The sequence below is a fragment of the Clytia hemisphaerica genome, unplaced genomic scaffold (assembly GCF_902728285.1).
Source record: "Clytia hemisphaerica strain Z4C2 unplaced genomic scaffold, Clytia hemisphaerica genome assembly, whole genome shotgun sequence".
Lineage (NCBI taxonomy): Eukaryota > Metazoa > Cnidaria > Hydrozoa > Leptothecata > Clytiidae > Clytia > Clytia hemisphaerica.
In genome coordinates, this window is record NW_027104146.1 from 461,935 (window position 1) to 474,692 (window position 12,758).

The 12,758-nt window shown below is 34.8% G+C and overlaps 1 protein-coding gene across 1 annotated transcript in view; it reads left to right on the forward strand.

Annotated features, from left to right (window-relative positions):
- The window catches only part of LOC136813842 (uncharacterized), a 57,027-nt gene that overhangs the window by 6,262 nt on the left and 38,007 nt on the right, over positions 1 to 12,758 (forward strand). The window contains exon 5 of the mRNA XM_067070332.1: positions 156 to 362. Coding sequence (XP_066926433.1) covers positions 156 to 362 — 207 coding nt within the window. The remainder of the gene's footprint in view (positions 1 to 155; positions 363 to 12,758) is intronic.

Consider the following 12,758-nt stretch of genomic DNA (forward strand, 5'->3'; position numbering starts at 1 on the left):
CCACTGAAGTTGAGCCCAGTGCGTTGCGCACGTTTAACTATCAATGAATTCAAATGGCTTATTCTTTGTTGCTTGAAAAGTCTCAATGACGTCATACCCTTTCCAAATTCATGAATATGGCCCTGACGATTTCCTTAAAATGTTTTCTCTTTTAGACGATGCCAACCCAATGTACGTATTAACATATTACCCAAACAAAAAAGAACACCATTGCGTTTTCGTGAAATCCGTCGTCAATGGTTATTTCAACTGTCTGAACAGTTGGGGTAAATTAGAAGCAGAACCTAAAGTCCTTACCACAGAGAAAGGGAACAAACTATGGAAAATCGCTCTGAAATATGATAAAGCAACCAATAGTCACAGTGAGTACAACACCTTAGCATAATGTGGAAAGGGGTCTGATCCCCCTCCTTGGCATCCTCCTCAACCTTTAAAAATGCCTATCCTCCAAGGATTTTACTTTTTGATAAATAACGCGAGATTGCTCACGGAAATTTTTTGACCTGCATCCCGCGCGATCGTATTTAATCGCCCGTGAGTGTACGCTCTGTCTGCTGTATATGGGTACACTGTATGCAAGAACAAGCTCCTCTCTTCAGTCTTTTAAGAGGCAATCTATATTAAGCTGACCTCGACCTCGACCCTGACCCTTGAAAAAGGCCGACCCTCGACCCTTGGAAAAAAGCCGACCCTCGACCAAAATACAATAAACCAAGGCTGAAACCGAGGCGGGAAGGTCAGCCAATAGAGCTTAGCTAGATAGATTTAATAAGTGGGTTAACAGATGTAAGAGATGTACTGAAACAGAGTAGACTAAAAGTTGAAAATGTACAAAATGTGATTGTAACTTGTTTAAATTATTAAAACAAAGCCTGCGAGGTATCCAACCCCCCCCCCCCCCGAGGAAGCTCAAAGTATACTTCTCTTTAGCATTGTAGCACTGTTTCTATGACATCAAACAATTAAGCTATAGTTCATTACTATAAAATAAAAGAGAAACATAGTGTAATTAAACTTTTTGTTAATTTCATTCCAGTCAGTTATGATACATTTTTTTTGTTGGAGGTAGACAATATCCATATCTGACCAAAGTGGTTATCTAGAATAAATAAGAAAATTGCCAAAACGTCAGAACCAATAAAAGATCCATCAATATTATACATCGAAACTGTACTTTTTGTTTTACTTGATAAAAACGCCAATAACACTTTAAACTAAAAGCTACAAACTTTACACAAGCGCAAACTCCAGAAACACAATTTGCATCAAAAACTTTGCAAAAACGTAGTTCATATTTATAACATTTCAACAGGAACTGTATTTTGGTAGACTTGGTCAAATTACAGAAACCATTTGTCAGTTGTCTGCAAGGCCAATGAGGTACGTAAAAACTGACGCTATTCCAGTCAAAGCCAAAATTGAATCATAGGAATCATCTGATTTTTGGTACAAAGGGGCAAATGGTGGTGGCCAAAATGTGACGGAGCCCGATTTTCGAAAAAAAAAATCTTTGGGCCAATTGGGCCAAAAACGGCTAAAACGGGTTTTTTGGACTTTGTGAAATTGGTCATTAATTTTTCTGTTTTTTACATGAAAGTAGGGTACCATCATAGGTAAAAGATGGCTCAAGCAGATTTTTGCAAAAAAATTATTTGGCTTAAAAAACGCATGTTTATCTATAAGAATTACTATTAATAAGCATACATCAATGTTCTTAGTCAAATTACTCAATTTTTTTATGAGATAGATGTTGTTTTTTTCTCATGAGGGCTTACCTTTGAAGAAATTGTGTCTTTAGACATGAAATTTTGGTTGCTTGGCGTGTTTCTATGGAAAAACTGGCCAAATTCGATATTTTTTTATAAGCACATTATCAATTACTTAAGTACGTTAGCTTTTCTCGAGATTGGCTCTTTCATTCTTTATGACTTTTTTCACAAAGATGCATAACTATAAACCGTCGAATGTGACGGAGCCCGGTTTTTGAAAAAAAAATGTTTTAGGGCTAATTTGGGCCAAAAAACGGCTAAATAACGGGTTTTTTGGACTTTGTCAAAAATTGGATCATTGATTTTTTCTCATTTTTTGCATGAAAGTAGGGTACCATCATAGGTAAAAGATGGCTCAGGGAGATTTTTGCAAAAAAAAATTTGTTGGCTCAAAAAACGCATGTTATCTATAAGAATCACTTTAATAAGCATACATTATGTTTAGTCAATTAACTCAATTTTTTATGAGATAGATGTTTTTTTTTTTCTCGAGGGCGCACCTTTGAAGCATTGTGTCTTTGACTTGAATTTTGGTGCTTGGCGTGTTCTATAAAAACTGGCCAATTCGATATTTTTTATAAGCAATATCATTACTTAGGTATTAGTTTTCTCGAGATTGGCTTCTTTCATACTTTATGATTTTTTGCACAAAGATGCATAACTATAAACCCTCGAATGTGACGGAGCCCGATTTTCGAAAAAAAATGTTTTTGGGCAAATATGGGCCAAAAAACGGCTAAAAAAAGGGTTTTTAAAATATTGGATCGTTTTGATCGATTGATTTTTTGCATGAAAGTAGGTAAAAGATGTGTCAAGCAGATTTTTGTAAAAAAAGAACTTTTCAGCTCAAAAAAACGCATCTTTATCTATAAGAATCACCATTAATAAGCATACATCAATGTTCTTAGCCAAATTACTCAATTTTTTGATGAGATAGATGTTTTTTGCTAACGAAGTCTTCAATATGAAAGAATATTTCAAGAGCATGAAATTTTGGTTTCAAAACGTTTTTTTTTTATAAGAAACAAACGACTAATTTTAATAAATCGTCACTATTTGTGTTCTGAATGATTGTTTAACGTTCATATGCTCACGTAGATATCAATTATATATGTGTTAAATGCATAACCAGGTAGGTCCATAAAAGTATCACTTGTTAAACTTTAAAACAATGTTAAATGAAGACCAGATGGATCTGTTTGTTATGACTGTGCAAGTTGTGACGAGAGTGTGCATGTTGTGTAACTTGACGGTATAATTCATTAAATTCTAGAAACCATTTTTCATAGCTTTCTGCAGTCCGCTTTCTGCAGTCCGCTTTCTGCAAAGTCTGATAAGAGATATGTATAAACTGTTATCGCCATTCATTCAATTCCATCATTCAGTCAAAACGTGGGCCAAGGTTAGAAAAGGTTAGAAAAACACAATCTGCGTCCGGAACTGCGGAAAAATATTTGATCAATTTCAAAAGAATTCTGTATATAGTAATATTTAATATTGATCAATCCAAAGACCATTGTCATAATTTTGCAAGTCCAATAATTAGGAGATGTGATGTCATCATTTGGTTCCCGTCATCTACCGACCCTGATTTACGGCAGCAGGTATAGTTGGGAGTCAGAAAGTTTTTCTGCTTGCTTTGCTGGATTTCCACGTCGACCTCTGCACGCTCTATGTTTACAAGTTTTTAAATCGAAATAGCGAGCCGCTGCTAATGGGAGAAACCGAAAACCAGTTTATCCACGGTTCTCAATTTTTTAATTCGGATCAGTCCCCAGGATTCCCTTTCAACAAGATGTAGCTGCTTCTTAACAGAAAAATATTTTCGACCGACCGACTGAACGACCCCCACTTTTTAAAGTAGAAATGACGGGAACCAAACAATTTTTTGCGATTCGCTTTATCAAACACGTCCAAGTCCAAAAAAGCACGATTACATCCCAGTCTTTAGCAAATTTAGACAGTAGCTGTGCTTTTGAAATCATTATCAAATTCCAATAACATTATAACACCACCAATCCCCCCTAGAGGCAAACAAGAACAAGACGACTTGAAGTCGAAAATTTCGCCAAATATTTGCAAAAAGTATGCTAAAATGCTGGCTCTGAAAAAGCTATTAAGAAAATTACGAGGTGGATTAGAAAAAAAAGGTTTAGGTCGAGTCATGAGAAATGATTCGGACACGGTCATTTTTTATAATGAATAAGCGAGGCTGAACCATATTAAAACTGCTGCAACCAGTGGTCCCATGTCTACCTTGTAAGAACTAATTACCTAAAAGTATATCTCCAGCTATCAGAAGTGATTTGATTTTTATAAAGTATATGCTTATAAGAAAAATAAATGTGCTCAAATTGTGCGTCATCCCTATTGTTTACTTTGTAAAAACTAATTATAAAAGGTATATCACCGTGTTTCAAGGGTTATTGATTAGATTCTTATAAAGTAAATGCTTATAAGAAAAATAAATATGCTCAAATTATGCACTGTCCCCTGTTTACTTTGTAAGAACTACTCTCGGGTACCTTATAGCCGTCCCCCCGCTAATTAATTTTCGAAAATTTTCCACCCAGGACATTCTTACACGCCTTTTTTTTATAAGAATGGTGTAAATCCATTTCATCATGGATATTCTTAACTTTTTTGGGAAAATCATCCTAAAATATTCTTACAGCATTATTAGGTTAGGATCCTAATTCAGACTAGATTTACCCTTGGCGATATCACTTAGTGCCTTGCGGGGGGAGGAGCTATTTATTTTTTCTGTGTTTGTTTTTGTAAGTAGTATATGTTCGTAAGTGTAATGTAGCTTCTCAAAATATATTAAAAAAAAAAAAAAACTAGATTTAACATTTAGTACATACGTCTCAAAAATTCCATGATGATGATATTCTTAGCATATTCTTAATTTTTTGGCCATTTTCATCATGGACATTCTTATAAAGTGTATTCTTATAAAAAAAAGCGTGTATTCCAACCCCCCCCCGGTTATTAATTTTTGGGAAAATGTTTTTGAAAGTTCCCCCTTTTGTCCTAATCCAGCTGCATTAGCCACCTTTTCAAAATTTTTCCACCCAGGACATTTTTATTCCAACCCCCCCCCCGCGGCTATTAGGTATCCGAGAGTAATTACCGAAAGGTATATTTACCGTGTTTTAAAAGTTATTGATCAGATTCTTATAAGATAGATGCCTATATGATAAATAAAAACACCCCTGTCTCTGTGCCCCAGTGGGTGTTGATTACCCAGTGGGGTGAGAATCAAAAAACCTGAAATTCACTGGGATGAAAAATATTATTTCAAATATTGAGTGGGGTGGCGAAAATTTCCTTGACATTCACTGGGGTGAGAAAGAATTTTTTGCATGAGCTAAATTTTGGTTAGCCAGTGTGTTAGACTGTATACCACTCAATTTTATCGTGTTTTAACGATAGAAGGTTTTGGCTCACTTTTGGTTTAGTGCTAGTAAAAATCTGCTTCTTACATGCTACTAAATATCACTAGAAATATCATCTTGATCAGGTGGATCTACTCTTACACTGTAACAGCAAATGTAATGAGGTCTGGGGGAAGGGGGCTATAGAGGAGCAGTACGTTATATCAAATTTTAAGAACTCTGGAACCTAGCAATGTTTAGTCAACATGATTTAAGTAGAGGTTTTTCTTTCAGTATCAACGCATATGAGAAAGCCTCTCGAAAATCTTTCAGGCTATAACCTAGCTTTAAAGAAAGAAAGGTACAAGTACAACTGTGGTTTGCGCTGACAGAAATTTTTGATTTTCAACCCCTCTCGTTTGGCATTTTCTACGTTTTAAAATGACCATGACAATGACCATAGAGGTCGGGTTAAATACAGTTAATATATTGAAGTGGAACATTTGATGGCGAGCGAGCGAAGCGAGCAGATCTTTTTGGCTTTTTTGGATATTTCACATTTAAAGAAGGGGAAGGAGAAAATTCTAGTGGGGTGATTTTTTGAAAGAAAAGTTCTACTAGGGTACGTTAAAATAAGAGCATTTCGAGTGGGGTATGTGTAAACTTTTTATCATTTTCAATGGGGTGTTTTTTTACTACAACATTCCAGTGGGGTGAGTGATTTGTCCAGTGGGGCTGAAAAATTAACCATTTTTGGTAAAAAATTTCACTGGGGTGGCCAGTGGGGTGGATCCCACTGGGTCACAGAGGCAGGGGTGTATAAAATGTTCCCGCACATTATGCCATCCTTTGTTTACTTTGTAGGAACTAATATCTGAATAGTATATTGTCCTACCATCTAACTACAAAGCTTTTCAACCAAATCCTCTTTATTTTAAACGCATAACAAGAGCCGCAAAGATGCGGATAAATATTTCCTTTACAAATGTTAAAATAATAATTGATGTCCTCAAAAGATTTCAAAGTGCTTTACATCTCAGATAACATCAAGCAACACAAGTCCCTAAGAATTTCAAAATTCCATTTATGTTATTGCCAGTATTTACAGGATTATTCATAAGATGACTGTAGGTTCAAAGTAGAGTAGAGCCAAGTTGAGTGTTGTTGAACACATCAAAAGACCTGATTATATAATTATTATTTTAAGCGCTGATTTCCAGAAATATTATATAGCCAAAAAGGTCAAATATTTAAAATGAAAGAATGACAAAAAGGAGAATATTTCACAGTAGGAAACCAAGAAATTTTAATATATTTTCAAAATAATGAGAAATATTTGCATTATACTTTCATATATAAAATATTGTAAAAAATATAAAAATTTAAAGTAACTTTTGGAGTTTTTTGAAATAATGTACGTGCTAAAAAGTAAAAATATTTCAAAACAGGGAAACAATTTCATATTTTCCGACAGAATGCAAAAAAAAAAAATCTCATTTTTATATACTGGGAAACATTTCATAATCTGAAAGAATGTCGATAAAAAAATTCCCCTACAGAACCATTTTATTTTCCAAAAGCATGCTGCAAGAGCAAAAATGTCACATACTTGGAAATCAAAATTTCCAAAAATGTCAAAATAAAATAATTGTCCATGCCGGAAATCACTTGAATTTTCTTCATTTTTAAATGCATGTGGAAGAAATGTAATTCACGACAAATTTTCATGTTTAATGTACTTACCGTCAACTGCTTAACTTGGGACGATTGGTTGAAACATGGGACTGGATATCGGGTCTGTATTTTTCACTAACTTGTTAAATCTCTTTGACAACAAATTTGTTTTGATAACTCCACCAAGTTTTCAATCATACTTCCTTTCATAACATGTCCGATAACTTTACATAGGCGACGATTGGAGAATAGAGAACGCATGCTGCCTAACCCCCTATCGCCCGATGGGATTACCAATAACGCGTGTTAACTTCCGCGCGAGTGATGTCAAACGCTCCAGCGTTTTGCCATTTTTCATACACCGTTCATTAATCAAATCAAATGACTTTGGAGGTTCGGTGAAGAAATGGTGACCAAATCGCCGTCCCATGTTTTGTCAGATAGTCCCAAGTTGGAGCAGTTGATTGTAAGAAAATCTCCAAATTCACGACAAAAGTTTCCACGTTAAAACACACGTTGCAAAAGATCTCTAAATTCACAACTAAAGTTTTCCACGTTTTAAAATGCACACGGGGAAAAATCTCCAAGTTCAAGAAAAATTTTAATTGTACATGTGACGTGATTTCAAATTATTTACATCCATATTCAATGCAATAAACCTTTTAAGAAGTATAACATAACATTCTTCATATTGGGGCCGTGGTGTTCCGGATCCGGTATCAGCTTTAAGATTTGAAATTTATAACGCAACGAGTTTTCACTAACTGTCACTACCCCAGTTAATTCATTGTTGTAGATAAAAAACCAGGGAAATTCAATCATTAACCAGTCATTTTGCTCCATTTAAATTTTTTTAGCTAAAATCAGTTCATCAACCATTCCCATTAATTGTTGCATGACGCATTGCCGTTGGGTGCAAACTTTTTCATATTGCAAGTAGTCTAGTATTTTTCAGTTAACATGGTCAGATTTATTCACGTCACTTGCCTTCGTACAATTATGCAAATACAAAAAAATGATAGTGTGTTGTGAAAGTTGATAAATGTCCTGTTTTTCCAAGACCAAGAGATTGTATATCTCTCATCTAGCTCATTCCAAACCAACAGAATGTAAACGAAACATCAAATCCAGAAGGGAATATTAAGAAAAGTTCACTATCGACCATTCCTTGTGACAATCGTACAAAAATCATGATCCAATTCAACTCATCAAAGCATATAAACAATAAACCAAAGCAAAGATTCCCAAAAGTTGTTGTCTATTTTCTGCCATCTTTGTTTTGACAGTTAGAAACAAAGCAGTATGGTCCGACCAACAATACGCTTCTCAAACGGCCGACGTTGCCCGATCGACAAGGAGAATAGAGCGCCGTACGGATATTTACCACAGACGTTCCTCGGAGAAATGACGTCTTCCGCCTCGAAAAAAGAACATCCTACTGTTTTCACCGCCGGAGCTTGATTTAAAAAGAGACTCATGTACAAACTCACGAAATTGACCAAAACCGAGCGTTAGACTTGGAGGAGAAGAAGAAGGAGAAGAAATTTTACCGTTTTAACAAATATTTCCTATATAATAGGAAATATTTAATAACCACTCTCTGTTTTTCATTTACGCATGTCAAGTAGAACATTCATAAGAAAGAAAAAAAAGAATAAAGTGTTTGTTTAAAGTACAATGAAGATGAGCAAATAATATTAATGATATTTGAATTGTTTCAAAATTGTACGTCTTATATTTATTATTTTTCTTTTTGAAAAAAAAAACGACCACAATATTTATGCATGGTAAGTGTGAGCGAGGAAAGGTAGAAAAACAAATCAAATTTAGTGAGTTTGTCCACCGTATCGAGTACTTTCGTTTTCTAATTTTTTTTCCGATGACACCAACACCGCCGCCGCCGCGAAAGGCTATCGTAATTACTTTCGCTAGGCGAAATTAAAAATATGTTTTTATTGCAAAAACTAATAAAAAGCAGCAATAAAAAGTATCAGAAAATTCAACATAAACAAAAACTTGAGCAAACGGCTTTAAAGCTTCAAAAGATGTAGAAAAAGAATCCCCTTGATGAAAATCATGTGTTTGATTTGCCGAGTTAGAAAAATAAATGATTGAAATTGAAGCTTGCAACAGATTTACACTGGAAATACTTTGGTACAACACTGACTTTTATCACATCTGACTTATCGCTTGAGCCGCCATCTTGAAACACTACATTATAATCTGTAAAAACAACGCACGCTAAAAGTACCCAAAAAGTTAACCCGATCGGAAGAAAGTTTAGAAATCAAAGTGAGATCGGGAAATCGGATTTTTTTTTGCCGTCTTATGATGATGGAAGAACCGAATTTTACATATTTGAATGCTCAGCTTAGGCTGACCAATAAAAAGCCGACCCTGGGTAAAAAATGCTTTAGCGACTTTTATAAGAATTCTTTTGAATGAATATTCCATAAACTGATTATTAGAACACTTAAAGAATACTTTAAGAATAGTCGTCAGTGTGGGGGGGGGGAGAGGAGGATGAGATCATTCTTCACAGGCCCCCTGCTTTTCTGCTTAATTTTTAATATTAGGATATGTCAACCTCATTTTAAAACACTGCAAAAAACTACGCAGGGTCGGCTTTTTATTGTATTTTGGTCGAGGGTCGGGTTTTTTCCAAGGGTCGAGGGTCGGCCTTTCTCAAGGGTCAGGGTCGAGGTCGAGGTCGGGTTAATATAGATTGCCCTTTTGAGACTTTAAAGGAGATTGTGTCCTAACCCCTCAGAAGGTATTTTCTAGTTATATAGGCACTAGCGGGGTTTACAGCCCGTTTGGCTGTAGTCCCCCCTTACTGAATTGACTGAATTGGAATTAGCCTCCGTCTCGGAAGAGGACTGGGCCCGAATTTGCGGACGTTTTCACAGTTTCACTTGCGTTTTCGGCTATACGGCAGCGTTTTCAGGCAGAAAGCAGAGGAAATCTGTGAAACTATGGCAGGGAATGCTATCCTATTTTTCCAGTGTTTCTCAAGATTGGAGCAAGATTATTGTTCTAGAAAGTTCATAAAGGCCTAATAGTCTCAGATTAGTATGATTTCATCAGAAAAAACATTTACACCAAAGCTCCTTATTGATATATAAAGGCTATGTGATGTCATTCATCAGAACAACTTTAACATAAGGGACAAGGACAGTCAAGAAGTCTACTTTGTTGAAAATTTGCACAAAATACTTAGAGAAAATGATACTATGGAAGCCCATTCTATACTCCTAAATGATAGTTGAAAGATCGGCAGTTGAGAGGGTTGATTAAAATAGAAATTAAAGCACACAAAGGTATACATATATATTTGTCCAGAAAGAACTGAAAAAATACTACTGTAGATGAACTAAACTCAAAACTAAAACTTTACCATAAATTTACATTACGACAATTTAAAAATCGATCTTTAATATATAGCAACAAAGAAAAATTATGGCTCAAAGTTTTAAAAACAGAGCTAGTCAGAGCTTTAATTCAGAGGTATAGAGCTTTCAAGATTTGAAAACAGACACTGCATTGGTTTACAAGACTAGAGAAAGATGTCAACCATCCAAACGGTTTTTTCGATTCATGAAAAAAATAAAGTATTTATCAAAAAAAGGTTCTCTTTTTATTTTGGTGATCAATTCCAATAAACAATCATAATAACAGTTTTTTGAAAACCATCCCACAGTGTAAACATTATCAACCAACAAAAAACCCACACCGCCAAAATAATTTCTATCAACAATTTCTTTTAAAATGTTTTTTCCAACATTCTGATACCAATCATGACTGGAAGCATCATGTGTAGAGTGACTGTGTGGCATTCATTGCCAAACAAAACTGACGCCAAGCCAAATCTGTCAATTAAAAATTTCCATGAAAATTATAATCGAATCGAAACTTATCTCGTAAAATACTTTTTTCAACATTCTGGAGGTGTTTTAAGTTAGAGGTATCATATGTAGAGCCAAACAATACATAAAAAGTCATTTGCTATCCCATTTGCCATGAGATATATGAGTCAACAAATCAAACAAAAACCAACAAATCATGTATCTTCACTTTCATGTCACATCGTGTTTATATGGGGGTAACCAGAAATCCAATCCACAAGAAGAGCCATCTTCCTTTATTATAGAGTGTTCCAAAACTATTGGTAGGTTGTTTAGAAGTAAAGAAACCCACACAGTTTGTTTTATTTTAAAGATTTAACTTGAAAACAAACTTCATCTTTCCAGCAGAAACTCACGTGTCAACCTGCTACATAACAATTCTCGGTCGGGTCTGCTACTAACATGTAATAGTTTTATTATAATCGAGTTTGAGAATCCGTAAGGAACTTGTAACACATATTATGTGTATAATTATATCAGTCGACTTGAATCATGATACATTATTTACATTTTACTGGATGCATTTTTGCTGTGAAATTATCCGCAAAATTCGCTGACCGCGTTTCGAGACGGGAGCTAATAAGAGTCATGTTGGAAATAATCTAAAATCATTTTATTAAGAAGTTAATACCCTGACAGGGTAAAATTATATATGTTCATGGCAAATAAAAGTATGGTATGTTTAAACATGCTTGTGGCCGTCAAGTGGCTGAGTGGAGGCAATGAACTGGCAAATACGAGGAAATCATTTTTGAGAGTTCGAATCCTATACTTGCGTTGAAGTTTGTGTTAGTTTGTCAGCATTGACCGAACTTTTTCTGGTTTTATGAGCTCTTATAGATATTTTTGAAAATTTCCGTTAAAATTTTAAGAAACAAATATTTTCTTAAGTAGTGTCACCTCAGTACAGTGTGACTCAAGTACAGTATTTCGAAATGGATCAGATTGGTTAGCGGGTGGAGAGTCAAGAGTCATGAAACACTTCTCTTGAAAATACAGTATTTCAAAACTTTCAACTAAAAAAGATGCATAAAAATCGACCTTCGTCTTTTTTTGTTATCTTATAAACACTTTTTTTCAGAACCACAAGTGAAAAGAAAAGCAAAACTGACTGAATATCTTGCTAAAAAACGATTGACAGGTGCGGGTTTGCTTGCGTGAGTTTTTAGAAATTCCCGTGAGCAATCTCGTTATTTATCAGAATGTAGAATTTTGGACAAAAATAGCTAATAGTACGGGGGAATTTGTAAAATCACTCGATTTTTTTAGTCAAAGCACTTGTTATACATTTTTGGAAAGTACAACTATGTCTATAGAGGAGTCCGAATTTCAATGTTTCCAATTTTTTTTCGGACACTTTGGTGTGATTTTCGGACAAATATGACGGTTTCATGGCCATAAAATAAATTTTTTACCCTAATTTTTCGCCTTTTTTCGACTTTTTTGAAATGTTTTAGAATTTAGACCATAAACTTTTGATCTAGTTGACCAAATTTGACAAATGACCCCTCAAAATTTAAGTTTTTTCATCCTTCCTCTTTCCAATGCAAAACGAATTGATTCTTTAACAGTCCCCAGAACTCAAGAAAGTTCACTCCAAAGAGGGGAACTTTTTCCTGGGACACCCGGTAGTAAATCAGGTTTGCGAGGAAACCAGAAGAAATGTCAGAGCAAAGTTCGAAAATCGACTCTTTGAGAGACTGAATTTCGACGTTTTTGCGACGCTTTGAAAACTATTTTCCAATTTTTAGCTCAAAATTACCAGATTTTTATAAACCTTTCAAATTCAAAGTCATAATTTTTTGACCATTTCAGAGACTCAATTTACTATTTTTTTTGTACCGTATTTTGTACCCCTTTGAGAGACTTTCGAGGGTTTAAAAAGTGATTCCCACATTTTCAAAGGGTTGATAATTCCCCTTGGATTTTGTAAAACGAATTTTGAAGTTTTCCTCTAAGCAAAGTAAACACCGTTTTATTGTTATACACGTTTTTTTATAAGAAAAACTATATAAGAGCTTAAGGCTTCGCTA